Source organism: Antennarius striatus, chromosome 15, assembly GCF_040054535.1.
Source record: "Antennarius striatus isolate MH-2024 chromosome 15, ASM4005453v1, whole genome shotgun sequence".
Lineage (NCBI taxonomy): Eukaryota > Metazoa > Chordata > Actinopteri > Lophiiformes > Antennariidae > Antennarius > Antennarius striatus.
In genome coordinates, this window is record NC_090790.1 from 13,788,845 (window position 1) to 13,805,580 (window position 16,736).

Below are 16,736 nucleotides of genomic sequence, written 5' to 3' on the forward strand. Positions count from 1 at the left end.
CTTGTGCATTCGCGCATCAACACTTGCGACTTTTCATCACAGATTTTTGGTAGGCAGTCATGTGATATCGTACGTGCATTCTATTGGCTGACGGCATCCGGAAGTGTGCTATGTTCTGTGAGTCTCGGACTTACGTGAGACACAAAAGTGCATTAAAAACAGTTGATAAGACTGTGGTAAAAGGTAATACAGATAGAATGCAGATAAATATCAATATGGGAAGGGTTATATACATTTAAATTACCATAAATAATATAGTTTGTCGCTTATCACGGAATTGATTTTTTTTCGCGTGTGGTTCCTGGAACGCATTACCCACGAGGAACGACGGTTAACTGTATTAATTTTTTTGGTCAAAATGTCAGACTAATCTCCTGGATGCAGATGATGGGATATTTGATCAATATGTTTCAAATTAGGAGTCCCATCTGTTACCTTTTGCTGAAAATGGGTGGAGCCTGGTTTTAGCCCCACATCTGAATTTTTGGCCAGGAAGTTACACAGCATCCCTGTCCCTTATGGCTGCATGGTGAGTCATTATCTTTAATCATTTTTAAGTAAATGTGTTCCAAAGTCTGAAAAATCAGTATGTTACATTAATATGTGTCAAAACCACACACAAATTAAGTCAGTACACCTTTAAGGACTCAAATCTTAATATTAAGGTTTGGTGAACAGTGTGTACAACTGTTCAGATATGTTAGATGTTGTCATGCTGCAGGAGATGTGCTGCTGTGTTGAAATGATGTAAAATAGTAAAAGACCTCATTTTATTTGATTATAAACATTCGTGTTTGTGAAATCCAAACTGTAAGGCAGGTTATGAGTTAATGTATCCCCTTAACAATATGGTACAACTTTGCAAACATAATTATGGGGTCAAAACCAAGCAGTACAGTCACTACCGTAACAGGGAGTGTTTTGTAAAATAAATTAAGAACAAAGTCATTAAATTATATGATAACTATTAGTTAAATGTGCATTTAATGTAATAAGTAATTAACTCTGAGATCTTTAAGATCACGGTAATTCATTTTACAAAAAAAATTGAATCAAAATTTATATTAAGTGTAAACTTTGCAATTGTTTAAAAAATTGATTTCAAGTAATTGTAAAATCCTTCATAATAAATTCCTAAAAATATTCTGTAGAGAGTGTATGGACACACAATTTTTAACAAATTAATATGATGGTTTTTATTGCTGTGTGTTGCTGTGTTACGGTAGTGACACATTTCAGGCACGGGAAAACATTTCAAGACCAGGCAAAGCATTAATATATGAAATATGACTGCGCCTTTTCTAGATTTGTACCATGGAAACATGGCACAATTTATCTATGGACAAGATTTTTGGGGAAAAAATTCAGTAGAATGACCCCAATACAACAGGTCTGCACTTCATTTAGCTGTTGGCTAACTGATTACTGTATATTATGACATTAGTTTTTATTAACTTAAATAAGTCTGTTTTCTTAAGTTGTGCCATCTGCTTTGCGTTAGCTATGACATCTGATAATGAACATTTGCAGATTGGCGACAGGCTTATTCATGGTTTTATACACAATAGAAACCATAGACATTAAAACCTAGAAAACATGTGCACAGTACTGTATTATTATGTACAGTATTGTTTTAAGAAGAAGATACACTTTATTGATCCCCTTGGGGAAATTACATTTGTCACTCAGGTGTAAATTTGTTACATTTTTGTGTTAGTTTTTCACACACATTATATATGTACAGGCCCCTGAAACAACCACAGCACACAAAGGGGCCTGTAATCATGCAGTTAGTACACAAACACAACATCAAGCTGTACATCAGGAGGCAGAGTGAGGGGCAGCAGCTTCCTGGAGTGTGCCCCAATGGGGAAGCTTGTGGGGGGTACGGCGCCTTGCTCAAGGGCGCCTCGGCGGTGGCTGGGAGGTGAGCTGACGCCTCCCACCGTCAGCTCACACTCCGGACATGTTCTGGCGGGAGCGGGAATCGATCCACCGATGGGTGGGCGATCTGTCTTCAAGACATCTGCTCTACCGCTGAGCCACTGCCGCCCCCAAATTTCCGTTATGATTAACGGAACTTTACCTCACCTTATGATTTCATAACAAGGAAATGTGTCTTCATGATTGTGTCTAAATACGCAATTTGGTGTGTTTTTGTGCTGTGTTCCCTTTACTTTTGAAAACGTCACTGTCCAAAGGCCTTGGACAAAGCAGAGCTGTTCAGTCCTCTTAAGGATGCTAATGCACCAACATTTGGTGGAAAAATATATTATCCCTAGAAGACTACTTAATCTCCTGAAATAATGGCTAGCCTGGGTTTATTATGCCTTTAAAGTCCATTCCCCAGTCCACTTTTATGGTGAGTAGCTATAAGAAGACTGGCAACTGAATGCCAGATTTCAGCTACTTCATAAAGATTAAGAGTAAAAAGCAACAACTTGGATAAAAGTACAATTAAAGTAAGGAAGGAAAAATCAAGACAGAATGAAAGAGTAAAAGTAAAAAGAGAAAAGAGAAAAGACAAAGATGTGTCAAAAAAACCATTTGTTCAGACATGTTCAGACTTTAGATGTGGTCATGGATAGCAATAATGATAAAGTGAATGCTTCATCAATACCCTGAAGTGTAGTTGGACATTGTAAAACTGTACAAGGACCACAGAGAAGATTTGAGCTGAGTGCTGCTGATGCTTTCTGAATGCATCATAAAATGTTTTAATTTCACACAACTTTCCATTATTTTGCATTGTTCTAAAATTGTCCCAAATAAAAACAGCAAAACAGTCTTGGGAGTTTTAACATGAACGCATATTTAATTTATCAGAGACACAAAGCACTGAACACATCATAATCACAGGTCATCACAATATTGATAATGTGGCTACTTTACAGCAGTGTTCTGCCACACCTTGGGTCCAAAACCACCACCTAAAATAAAGGTGGTATTACAGTATCAGTGTGTACCAACAGATTTAGAAATATGTTGTGTTACAAGAGGAACAGCACAAGCTGTGCTTCACATGGTGACGAGACCCAACATGTCACCATTGGATATCACATGTATAGTGTTAAATACACCAAGCAAGAAGGACTGCTGACGTAGCTTTGATATAAACGATCTTCTTTTGGTCTTCGATTACTTTTGATTGCTATACTTTATGGTCATATAAATACCTTTTTTCTTTTCAAGGAATTGTATACAGACAAATAAGGATGCGTAAAATGCAGCACAAGCAATAATAATTCCAATAAATCGCAAATGAATAATAATCAGTGCCCCTGCCATCTCTCAAATGATTGATTACTGACATTGAATACCACGTTCCCCCATACCATGCTGTAAATTAATCCTACATATGAACTCTAACAATAGTGCAAGACATCTAAATACAGGTCCAGATTAATTCACGAGGTCTGAACTGACGTTAAACTGTCCTAATCCGTATAAAACTTGGCTTCAAGGTTTAAACATATGACAGTTGTCTTGCTATATACAGTATATCTCGGAATCAAACTGCTGCTTGATTCAAATGAGAGAATGAAGAAATTCCAGCAACACTTTATGAATCAGCAGCACATGTTCTTTCAAACCAGACAAAGGCAGTATACTTAAACACAACAAATGTTATAAATCATTATTGCTTCCCAGTATTATTTAATTTATCACTCACTGCCTCAAAACATATGCCTCTGATTTGGTGGCTTGATTTTCGCCAACATTCTTCATTTGTTAATACTTCTTCCAAGCTTATCGTGAGGGTCTGCTGTGCAACAGGGTTGAGAAAGACAGAATGAACCAGTATCACAAGAGCAGAGGGTAAGCAATCGAAAGACTTAGTGTGTGTGCATGCAGCTGAGGCGATGGACACTTGCCTGGAGAAATGACAAGGGTGATGAATTGAACGCAAAGTGTTTGCACATGCAAAATAATGGTATGATTCAACTGCTAAACTGAAAGTGTTTTTACAAGACATTGGCACACAAGGATGGCTATCTCTACGGAGGTTTGCTCATTTCAGACCTTAAATCATCTACCGCCTCCTAGGTGGTAGCTTTTAAGTGCTTGCATACCAATCTACAATTAGTTAATGATACTCAAAATTGAATCCATTAACTGCAGAATAAGATATTTATACCCACCCAGAAGCAGCATTTATAGCTTTAGTCGTCTGAGGGGTTCCTTATGGGTAGGTCTGTGGTCCGTCAACATTTCTGTCAATACCAAGCCAAAACAGCACACAGCTGGCAAAAATTAAGGCCCCCGAAGCTCTATTACGATATAAGCCATTTTGCGTGTTCTCCAGACTTAAATGGCGATCAAAACCTCATGGTAAATCTTATACGAGGTGACCTTTTCAGTAAGCAAAGAGTGGAGCAAGTAATAGAAAATCATGGGAACATGATGAGACAGGCTGACGAACAGAACACAGCGAAAACGAATTCTAATTCAAACACACGGAGGCCTCTTAGCTACAATAGAGCAAAGTTTATTTAATATATAGACCAATGTCAACGTCTCAAAGGGGTTTTCTAGCCCACAACAGCAGCAGTTTTTGATCCAGACTCATACAAATTATCGAAGAAGACAAGGAAAATCCCTCTCAAAAAACACTGGCATATAAAAAAGGGAGTGGAGGGGGAAGTGCAAAGAGCACTCCTTCCTTCCTCTGTGGGTACTATGGGGTGAATATTAGCTTTAGGCAAGGACAGGGTAATAACAGAGTGAGCAGAACATTAGCACAAAATCTAAAAACAACAGCAGGTTTATAAACCAACTCATACACACACAATGATCCATTTGGAGTCCTACATATAGGGAAACACAAGTGCAATGCATGTTAACCTTATTTGTTCCTCTGTGGACGGATATAGAGACAGGTGTATGTATAGCGGCGTGTCATCTGGTGTTGGAAACCAAGCTTATGTGTCTGTATCACTTAACTGAAGCATCCACAGTGTAATTGTATGTCATTAGTTGAGTATATGAGTGTGTGAGTGAGCTAGGAAGAGTTCAGTGGGTTCACACATGAGGAGTTTGTTTCTCTCTCAAAAGGGAAATTTGAAGGAAAGGGGCAAAAGAAATAAGCCGTGATTATTCGTGTAACTCACTGTTTGTGCTATAACAATTACACTCCTGTACACAAATAACAACTTTTGTTCATATCTTATCATAAGTTGGAAACTTTACTCCAGTAAAAGATGTTTGTTTCTATAAATCAAATGTAAGGCATTTTTATGCATTATATTGCCATAATATCAGTGTAGAACTCAGGCAAATAAGAGTTAATATTCACCTCTCTACATAAAATCTAAAATTGTTGTGCAAACTGTAACAAACAATTTCAAGGTGGAGGAAGAAGTGGAATGGATACTAACATGGATTAAAAAATACACTCCAGTCAAAAGATGAAGTATTACACGGGCGTATATCCATTAGCCATAGCATTAAGACAATTGATAGTTGAATTAAATAATACTGATCATCCCTTTATAATGGCAACAACAGGTGCATTTATATTAGGTGGTAGGAATATTTTCGGCTGCAATTGCATCTTAAATTTGGAGTGTTCGAAGTTTAAGGATTTGAGAAAGAGAGATCAGGGCCAAATTGCAAGGAGACTCAGTCAGAGCTCCTACAAAACTGTGGCTCTTGTGTGGTGTCGTCAGTCTGTAATGGTCAGTATTGATCAAAAGTGGTGAACAAAGCTCAATGATGCATGTGGGAAGTCAAAGTTGGCCCATGTGGTCCGATCCAACAGACAAGCTGCTGTAGCACAAATTAATGATGGTTCTAACAGAAAGGTGTCAGAATACCCACTGCTTCACATGTGTTACGTTTGGGGTTGCATAGCTGTAGGCCAGTCAGGGTGCCCATGCTGACTGCTGTCCATTGATAAAAGCACCAACTATGAACACTTGAGCTTCAGAACTTAACCACAGGGCAATGGAAGAAGGTCCAGGTCTGATGAACACAGGGAAGTCGGCAGAGGCAGTGTGAAGCTTTGGGCAATGTTCTGTTGGGGAATCTGCTATCCATGTAGATGCTGGTGTGACATGACCCCTACATAGGCATTGTTTCTGACCCTGTACACCGTTTCTTGGCAACAGTACTCCCTGATGGCAGTGACCCCTTTCAGCAGGATTGTGCCCCCTGACATAAAGCAAAAATGATTCAGGAATTTTTGAGGAACACAACATTTGTTGTGTTGAGATGCTGACAATGGCCTCCAAACCCCCCAGATCTCAGTCCAATCGAGCATCGGTGGGATGTGCTACACAAACAAATATGATCCACAGAGAAGCCGCCTACCAACTTACAAGACATAAAGGATTTGCTGTTAATTTGGTTCCAGATACCACACGGAGCCTTCAGAGGTACTGGAGTCCATGCATTGATGGATCAAGGTCGTCTAGGCTGCAAAAGTGGGACCTGCACATTATTAGACAGTTGGTCATAATGTTATGGCTGTGTAGATCTTCTTCTGCAGGATATGCTGGCCTTGTTTCTCCTCACGTGTTAAGTGTTATCTCTTTCTTTTTCTCCAATTACATTCATGTTTGTCCTCAAGCTACCCTGAATCTCTCTTCTAATTTGACATGACTATTTCTACGTCAACTTTCAATCCAGGCAATTGTACAGAGAACTATCTTTCAACAAACAAAACACAAGCTTTATATATCCTGTTTGCTGCCAAACCTGCTAGGGGCCTCTTCTGTTAAACTGTCAGCACTCAACCCTACACTTTTCAATCTCAACTCTCTTTTTCACACACATGCAAAGAGCAAACATTACACAGGTCACAGCACACAATCCCTAACACCACATATGTTAGGAAATTTAAGGTAAAAAAACCCCCCAAAAAAACCAATAAAAAGCAGAGGCATAAAATATTTTAAGGACATTAACTAATGGCATTCAAAGCAGATCTATAGAGGAAGACACAGTATTGTGGGAAGCAGATTCCAACCAGGTTGAGTCAAATATATCAGTTGTCCAAGTTTTTCAAATCAGGTTCATCCCTTTGTGCAACTCTGGTGAGCAATGGTGCGTCATTTATTCATGAAATCAAATATTCTTCATGGTTTGAGAGGAAAACAAAATATACTTGAACTGAATAAGGTGGGTGCTGTTCGATGCAGTATCACTGATTAAATTCATGAATAAGCAAGCAAGTTTTTTTGTCATTGAGACAGCTGGAATGGACTTCAGGACTGACCAACAAACCCTTGTTTAAAAAGAGTTTTTAGTGGATATTGTGATACATTAGAAGTCTACTGATAAAGTGCATGCTTTTTTGATGTAAAGACTCCTGCCACTTAGTGGAAAAATATTTTTTTTTCCATTTACAGGATGCTTGCTTTGCACAAAGAAACTTCAGTTCTAACCTGTAACATGTATGTGAGCTTTTTGATGTGTGACAGACATACTTATTAATGTAGCCGCAAGAGGGCACAAGCCAGTGTCTTATTGTGCTGGTCCCAAGTCTGGATAAATACAGAGGGTTGTGTCAGGAAGGGCATCCGACGTAAAACTTTTGCCAACTCAAATTTGAATCAAATCTATGATTTCCATGCCTAATCAGTCGACTCCTGGGTGAACAACAACCACCATCGATGCTGTTCACCTACAGCAGGGGTGTCAAAGTCAAATACACGGAGGGCCAAAAAACAAATTTGCTACAAGCCGAGGGCCGGACTGGTTCAAAGTTTATTAAAATGGACATAGCCTATTAAAACAAGAGCCAACACAATGTATACTATTTAATGATTAAGTAAATGAAGCAATACTAGTGGGAACCCATGGAAATCCTACGATAAAACAACATCAGACTTCAATTGTTTTCTTCTTCACCGTCACAAGAAAACAAACCGCTGTGTCCGACAAAGCCGTAATGGCTCCGTGCGTGTGGGACGAACGAACGTGAAAAAAAAGGCCGCTTCGGTGTTACGGTCCGGCCATCTGGGTAGACGCCGGCTTCGTGAGTTCGGTCCTGGTGAATAAAGCATCGGGGTTCCCCACACGACAATGTGAGGTCTGTCACAATCAAAGAATATAAACCGCTGATATTTGACAAAGCCAAAATGGCTCTGTAAGTGAGAGATATGGACAAATGTGAAGACTGTGAGTTAACTCAGTTGGCAGCCGGAACTTCCGGGTAAACGCCGGAAGCGTGAGGTTTTCAAGTGAGCTTATTCAAATATATAGGTGGGGAGATGCAACCTCCACACCTATATATTTAAATAAGCTCACTTGAAAACAATACTTCATACTTTAACAGTTTATTCCTAAAAAAATTCTCTTAACAGTTACTGAATTGATAGACTGAGGAGATTCTTTTGTGGTGTTGAGCAGAAAGTAATACAATGCACAGTTGGATGTAAATCTTACATCTTGATAACATGTGACAGCCTTACAATTATCCTAAATTAACCAACTTTCCTCAAGCTAGTAATAATTGAGTTGTCATCCAGGTCATGTTGTAATCAAAGAGATAATGTCACAATAGAATTTATAGTCAAGTATACTGTACGTCAATGGATGATCGTAAGACAAAAATGTAATTATGTGATCCTTCAGGACAAATTTTATGTTTCATTTCACTGTCAGCTTGTCAGTCATTCACAGCACAGTGAAAGCGCTCCAGCTCTGTGGACTGACGATGTCACAGCAATGAGGTCAAATGAGGTCATAGATGGAAGACAGCAAATTTATCAGGTGGCTTTAAATTTAGTCTTAGTTTCGGTGTCGAATGTCCTCACTGTCATTAGTTTTCATTTCATGACTGTAAATCATGTTTTCTGAGTTGGATGTTAAATGACATATGAACTCTGAGACCTCCACCTCTGGTGTCAAACTGTTCAGGTGTAGCCCACCATGTTTCCTGTTTTACATGCTTTGACTTCCTCTCCATGTAATGGGCAAGGTGATATGGGCCACCATGATCTCACCTCAGCAAATGACCCGGAAACATACAACGAAGAAAGTAATCAGGATATAACTTTGTAGAAAAGCCATAAAATATTTTTGTCTAATTTTTATGTGGATGAAGATAAGCAGCGAGAACTACATTTTAATTTAGTCTTTTTCTGGTTTGGTGGTTGGTCATGGAGTAATGGCCCCCCAGGTTGATGTCTACCATTTTATGTGACCAGTGTGTGGTCCTATTTTACTCCCCTGCTCCTGTGGTCCCCCCCCCCCCCCCCCCTCACAGAATGCTATTTAGCACTAACAACAGAACTTCGGGTGTTGACAGGCTATTTGGTGTGCCATTGTCGCTACAATGGCTGCTTTCCACTTATAGGGGAACCCTAATATTACATTCTATGAATATCATAAAATACAATGTGGTTGCTAAATTGAAGCCTTGTTAAAAATAAGTTAGCTGCTGGTAACACTCCTGTTTATAACATATTTAGATATCTACATTAAATATCAATTGTAGTTTGCACATTAAATGTATCAGATTGATTTTTAGCTACAAATCATGTTAGTATTTCAGTGACTGATGGGGACAAAATACTCTGTATAACTGAAAAGGCTTCATTCACTTTGAAAGTAAACTGTGATGTCATTAGTACTCATATTATTACAGGTTATTAGCAAGTACTCAAGCTCTATCAACACAAATATAGTGTTCATATGTACCTCAGAAGAAAAACTGATGTTAAGTAAAAATATATTTCAAAAAATTGAAGCAGACATGCAGAGCTATAGAAAATAGAACAGAAGCAATGTCTCTCTTCGCACATTCAAATTGTTTCTCCTGCAGGCCTCTAGATGGCCAATGTGGAAAAAAATGTGTGTGTGTGACGAGGCAAAATGGGAAATGAAGCAACAACAAAAAAAAGGGAAAGGGGATGCAGAAAGCCCTTGGCCCCCTGCCTGCAATGTGCAATCTGCTGATGGCAAGACTCGTGACGAGGAGGTGCACAGCGTCCATTTTTAGCGATGAGGTCATCTTTAATTAACAAAACAAAGAGAGTCAGCTGTGTCACTCCAATCTGTTATCTACACCAGAGCTCAAGGACACAGTTTATCTCCATATAATTCAATCTCTTTGAACAAGGGCTTATCGACGCATTGGGGGGGGGGGGGCATTCTTAGTCTCAACCAATAATTGAGCTATTGAGCTGTTACATAAACTGGGGAGGAGGATGCCACTGATCCTGATGACAGAAGAAATGGGGGACATGAGGATGTAAAGAGGGATGTGACAGAAGAGGAGAGGAAGATCCATATGTCATATCTCAATAAGCCGGCCGCATGAGCTGGAACTGGAACTAAAATAATAGTGGAGATCAAATGGCCAATCTGCGTCTCAGTCCAACAGAGTCAGCATGAGGTGACATCATTGCTCTGTAAATCTCAGTGCTACTGCTGCCTGCGTCTCAGCCCCGCCCCTCCGCATTACAAACTCGCTTTCCTCTTTTTTTTCTCTTCTGCCCACTTTCCGTTCTTCTCACTTTACTGTCTTAACAAGTCTTCATACAATACTCTGCAATTCCTGACAATTCTTGTACTTTTACTGCTCCCAACCATTTTTCATGCAACAGACTTAGATGTCATGCATCGATGAAGCAACACAGACTGCAAGTTGCAGGTTTCTGAACACAATTAAAGTCGACCATTTGTGTGAAGGTAGTGGGAATCATAGCAGTGCATTAATGAGCATTAGGAATTCAGCAGATAAGTGATATATTTAGTCAAGCCGTTATTAGACAAATAACATATTTCCTTCTTTTCTGGAAATTAAGTGAGATTGGTAGAAAACATAATGACTTAAGACATTCTAATTACAGTGGATGTAAGTCATGAATTACGCATAAGCATGTGCAGTTGCAACCACTGGCGTTTACTTAGTTTCAGAGTTATTTATATTTATGATAGAGACTGTGGTAACCTGCAGTATGACAGTTAAAATGCAACCAGGTGAGCACTTCCTTATTGGCCCATTGAAATTATTAGCCTAATAATGGCCAAGATATACAAGAGTATTTACAGACTTACATGCCTTATTCTATAATGGTATCAAAACCACCTCAACCTATATTATAGCATTTGTCTAATTTAATATGCTCATCCAATGTTTTCGTATTATCTGTCTTCTTATACATCACACCTAGTTTGACCTATGGGTGTAGAGAAATGCTGAGCCCCACACTAATACTTGAGCAGTGTGTTCCGAACTGGCATCTTTGTAATTGCTGTCTCTGCCTTGGTGTGCCATCTAGAGGCCTGTGTGAGGCCCAGTGATGTGGATCACAGTGATCCATCACAGACGTGACTGAACTCGGACGTCAAATAAGCAATTCAGGAATCCAATGCTCTTAGAGTTGGAGGCAGAAAGCTGACAGATAAGGTATAATTTATGAAAATACAACATAAGCAACAAGAGAGACAAAATGTGGAACATTGTAGAAATATCCTGAAATGGTTCACAATTTCAATAAAAACCACATTAATGAACCCATAACTTTTTTTTTTGACATCTTATTTGATGCAGTTTGTTACACTGCATCGATTACAATGCAGTCATTAAATGCAACATAAAATGTTTTACTTATTTTTATAAGCTTTTTAAATGTACCCATTAAAATTTCCCACAAATTCAGCTGTCTATAAATCAAAAAGTACATTGATTGAATATTGTTTACAGATAGAGTTTTCAAAATGTGACGGCTTTCCATTTTGTGCTGGTCACTTGGCCAAATCATAATGCAGGCAGATATATCGCCAGCAGGATTTTATTACACTGTTCCTCTATATCTCAAAACGTGAGACATAAGAAAGCAGGCAGGAATAAATCAGAGTAAATGTTTTGCTAAGGAATTAAAATGCCACTGATGGTCAGTTTCCTTTAATTATAATACACACAGTCACTGCCCTCTAAAACGGTCTACAAGCAAAATTACTCACCTATTAGAAGGGGAGCACCAAAATTTACATTTGAATTTCCCAGCCAATCAGAATAATTATCATATTTGGAGACTGCATATAGTCATTAAAGGTCACCTTTGCACCTTTTGAGTAGAACTTCTTGAGGCAATTAATGGTGAACATGATCTCATCTTCTTCTGTGTTTCATCTCAGAGTCAGTTCTCCTCTGGCTATGCTGGCCTTGTAGGAACAGGTGATCCCTCTACATCTGCGCCATCTGTACATCTGGCACCCAGAGTAGTTCGGACTTCTTCTGGGCTAAGACACAGGATTTGATGCTGGCAATGATGTCTGCACTGCCCTCCTCCCTGCTGTTAGTTTTCTTGACAAAAACAGAATGAGACACCCTTCGTTTGGAGCCTCGGCTCTGCTTGATACCAACTTCCTGCATCACCTCCTGTCTGGGAACTTGTGAGTTCTTGGGAAGCCCCATCTCTATCAAGATGGTTGTGACTGCATCTCACAAGCAAGTTAGAATTCCTTCCATTTAAGGACCCTCAAAAAATATTTGTCAGCCTGCTCTGTGCTGACAGTTTGACTGCCTCTTGATCTACAGTATGCCGTCGGACATTCCGGGGCAGGCATTACTAAATAATGGCTTAATTGCACTTTCTTTTAATGGTTTTATTTTACTTAATCAGGAGAGTGTTTAAAATCACAGTGGCCCCACTTTAAATGTAACTGTAAGGATGGGTTGACTTTTCCTAGCTGAAATGGTGAGAGCACTGCATGGACTGCATCATTATGCATGGTCTGTAACAGGGGCAGCAAGGTGAACCTTGAGAACCGTGGAAAATAACAGTAGCAGAATGTCTTTATTGGTTCAAGGTACCCTGTTAGGTCAAGCTATAGTGGGGCAAACCATTTCAACAAGAAGTATCTTTTTAATTAAAATTTGAGATAAATCAAAACTCTAATGATACGTGGAGGGAAAAAATGAAAAGTTAAATGATTGTCTAGAGCAGTGCCTCATTCTCTCTTTGCCTCACGATTTACAGCCATGTATACAAGTGAAACATTGTGTGCATGCAAACAACAAGACATATGAACTGAGGGATTACCAAAAGTGGCAGATCAACCTTCTAGTCATTGCCATTGACCTCTGAGGGAAGATTTGTGAGTGACATGGGAGAAACTCTGAAGTAAAGATTACTTTCTTTACTGAACGCCACTGAATAAGTGAGGTGGAGGACTTTGGGACTGGGAGTCTTTTAAGGATGGTTTATGCAAATGTGGAAAGAAACAAGGTGACGTTAAATGACATGATTCCTCAGAACCTTTGCTTTTACCCAGTTAGAGGCACAAAGATGAGGTAAGCATATTCATTAGAAAGAAGAGCATGCTGATGCCACATATGATTTTTAATTATCTTAATTTTTAGGTATTTCTTTGAGTAAAGATGCAGAAAGATGTGCAAATGCAAATTATCTTGCTCTATAAAGCATGTGTGTAAAAAGTAAAACAAGACACTGTACTCTGGGTAAGAAATTGACAAATTGCAAAGAGACGTCCAAGCCCTATTAGAAAGAGTTAGAAAACTGACAGGGTTGATGGTTAGACCACCCGGCATAATGACAGAGAGTGGAAGTGAAGAAGACACCCAAATAACACAATCAAACTCCGACATGGGTTATTCCACTCGGCGCTAGTCGGATATGAAAATAGGTGGACTATCATTTCCAAAGTTCACATTGAAGGAGACTAACATTTATGGATATCAGCTTATTAGAACAGTCTTTCCACTGGTAGAATATTCAAGGATTCAGCAAATATATCCTCTTGTGCAGGATGTCATCACAGACTCAAATTCTAAAGCCAAAATGGGTGGCGTAAGACATTATTTGAGTCATTTTATTGATATGGGTCAACGTGTTACTCAGGTTATGAAACAACTGTATTCCAAAAAATGAAAAGACAATTGTTAGACAAGCTCAAAAAAATGCAATAAATTAATACAAAAACTGGCAATGATGGAAATTATCCTTCTATATCTCCTTTTAGATGAAAACGTCACTAATAACACCCCCCCCACCCCCCAAAAAAAGACCAAAGCTCAAAGTGTTTTCCCAATTATTAAAATCCCTGGATTTACATCCTCAAATCAGAGGAACCACATTCTGGTTAAAACATTGAAGCCAAAAAAATCATGAGCCGTTTATTCTTACTATTTTATTTCACACTGACTGACCTGAACATTTATCTCATGAGGGATACAGTATCATTTAGCCTCGTCTAGACAGTACTGACATAGAAACATGGCTGTGGGAACACAATGGGAGCTGCAGCCAAGAGTCTGCATCACTTTCTGTTTGCCATCTGTATGAGTGTGCACATGGATGACTGTGTGTGCTCTGAGTGTGTGACGCATGCTTAGCGTGGCTCAGTGTGTGTGTGCATGACTGTCTGTTTATCTTTCCTCTCTCTCATACACCGGCCTGCAGCGGAGTTTCAATTTGGAAGCGGATGGAGCCTCAGGTTCTATGGATGGCGGCACCGTCAGAATTCAGAATTTGGCACTTACTTCTGATGATGTCACCATTTTTTAACATCTCGTCAACCTTCTGATTTCAAAGCACCATCCCTGTGATTTCCGTTATTAATGTTTTTCAAATTTTCTATATCTATATTGTACTATAAAATGTCAAACACTCCTGTAAGATAGTATTCATCCTTTATCTGCATGAACTGCAGGAATTGTTGTGTTCATCTGACATCAAGAGCTTGGGGATATTTGAGAATTTATGAAACATGTACTGTATTCCTTATCACTTCTTTTTTTCTGTTTCCATTTTATTTATATAAATATTCCTCCCTATACCACTTGAATTAGACTTTGAATACCTCCTACTGCTTTATAATACCAAACAACTTCCATGAATCAAGGGTTTTTCCGACAATATAGTTTACTGTAAATCAGACAAATGGCTTTCTATTACATACCAACCCTCAAATGTCGAGGAAATCTTGCCTGCAAGCTCACTGGTTCAAATAATCAGGCAGTCTTGGAAAATATGAAGTGGGAAAATGATGGAGAAACGCTTCCTTTCCAGAAAACCACCAAGATGCCTTTGAGCAAAGTATTTATCCAAGTATTTATCCACAAACTGCATCATTAGAGCTGCTCGGTGGCCAACGGTAGAAGACTGGTTTCACTGGCAGCTTCAGTGGGGGAACGTGTGCGAGTGCACATGGCTGAGTTTATCTGTGAGTGAAAGTCAAGATGAGCGCTGCTGGGAGAAAAGCCTCAAAAATTGATCGAACTTGAGAGCAAGACCAAGGTGAGCGAGATCCGCTTATTATTGAGTCTCCTTGACATCAATGTTCCTAGAAAGCACCTCAGAGATGATGCTGAAAAAAGAAATAACCAATATGCCCAGGGAGTACAATCCAATCAAGGTTAGTCAGTGTGAGTGTGAGGAATGCTTACATTTTTTTGCTTATTTTCTAAATCCATACAAAAGGATCTCATCATTTTAAGAGACCCCCTGATTTATAACTCCACCCATCTTATGACTTCTAGGTTTTAATCCATTATTAAGCCCCTTTGAGAACAATGAAGGTTTTATACCATTCACTATATAGGAGATGTTTCCGTCACAATGATCCATGCCTTCGATCAGTAAAGTTTAGAGTAAACAAAACAGACATGACTGTTAGAGACAAACAATGACAAAAGATGAAGACAATGACTCCTTATGCTGTCAATTATGACGTGATTTATAGTGGTGACTGGCACATAACATAGTGAGTCACCCACACCATCTGCCACTTCCTCCCTCACCTCTGCTAGCATGCCTGTGTCTAGCTGTCTCTAACTTTTCTTTAATTGTGGGTGCCCACGCTTCATCGGCACTCCTCCCAAGGGTAATGGACGGCCTGTCCATACTTTGCAATGACTAAAGAGAACTTCTTCCAGACCACCTCATTGCTCCAATATTATTAAATTCCTTCCAATCACCCTTCCTCTGACTCATCCCAGGCCCACGTCACAACCATGACCACTTCCTAGGCCCTGTGGCACAATCAGCATCATCTATGGCAACGGATAAATGGCTGCACATCATGTTGTCTCATTCTCATCTTCTATTCTTTTTGAATTTAGACCAAAAGTTTAACCTCCAATCCATCTACGTGTAACTTTATAACCTTCTATTATTTCATCAGACATCTCATTATTATTTCTGTGACACTGATCTGTCCTTCTGGTGTCAGGGATTCTGCTTGGGTAATCATGTTTTCATCTGGATTTTTGTTGTCTGTTAGTATGATTATACGAAAAAGTGTTTGACGCTGAAGTTGCCATTGCAAGATAAGATTTTCTTCTGTTTATTGTACATGCATGCTTAATAGATTTTGATTAATCTGAACCTCAGACACATGAGAATGGCTACAACGGTGAATCATGTGCCAAGTGGAAAGCGTGAAACATTGTGTGTATTTGTGAAGACAAGACCATCAAAGCTTAAATCCCAAGTCTATTGAAAAACAGATTTGGGATTTCGAGTCACTACCTGTGTAGATCTCTGCCTCCGAAGGATCCTCCACTCGTTTATGTTGGATAATGTAATCAGAAACTTTGCAGCCAATCAGAGGCTCCACATCCATCCACTCTAGGGCAACCATTGTGCTTGAGGGCTCCAGGTAAGGGGCTAGACGCAAACTAAATGGATAGAGAGGATAAGGTTTAAGATATGATTACAGTAATGCTAAGAATGAAATCAAAAATGTTTGTTTCTTCATTTAATATTTCATATGAAATATTTAAATGCAAAAAAGCCTTAAACTCACAATATGTC

The 16,736-nt window shown here is 39.2% G+C and overlaps 1 protein-coding gene across 3 annotated transcripts in view; it reads right to left on the bottom strand.

Annotated features, from left to right (window-relative positions):
- Nucleotides 1-16,736, bottom strand: part of LOC137608178 (astrotactin-2-like) — a 230,328-nt gene that overhangs the window by 15,932 nt on the left and 197,660 nt on the right. For all 3 annotated transcript variants that reach the window (XM_068334322.1, XM_068334321.1, XM_068334320.1), the window contains one exon: nucleotides 16,452-16,600. In XM_068334322.1, the coding sequence (XP_068190423.1) occupies nucleotides 16,452-16,600 (149 nt within the window). The remainder of the gene's footprint in view (nucleotides 1-16,451; nucleotides 16,601-16,736) is intronic.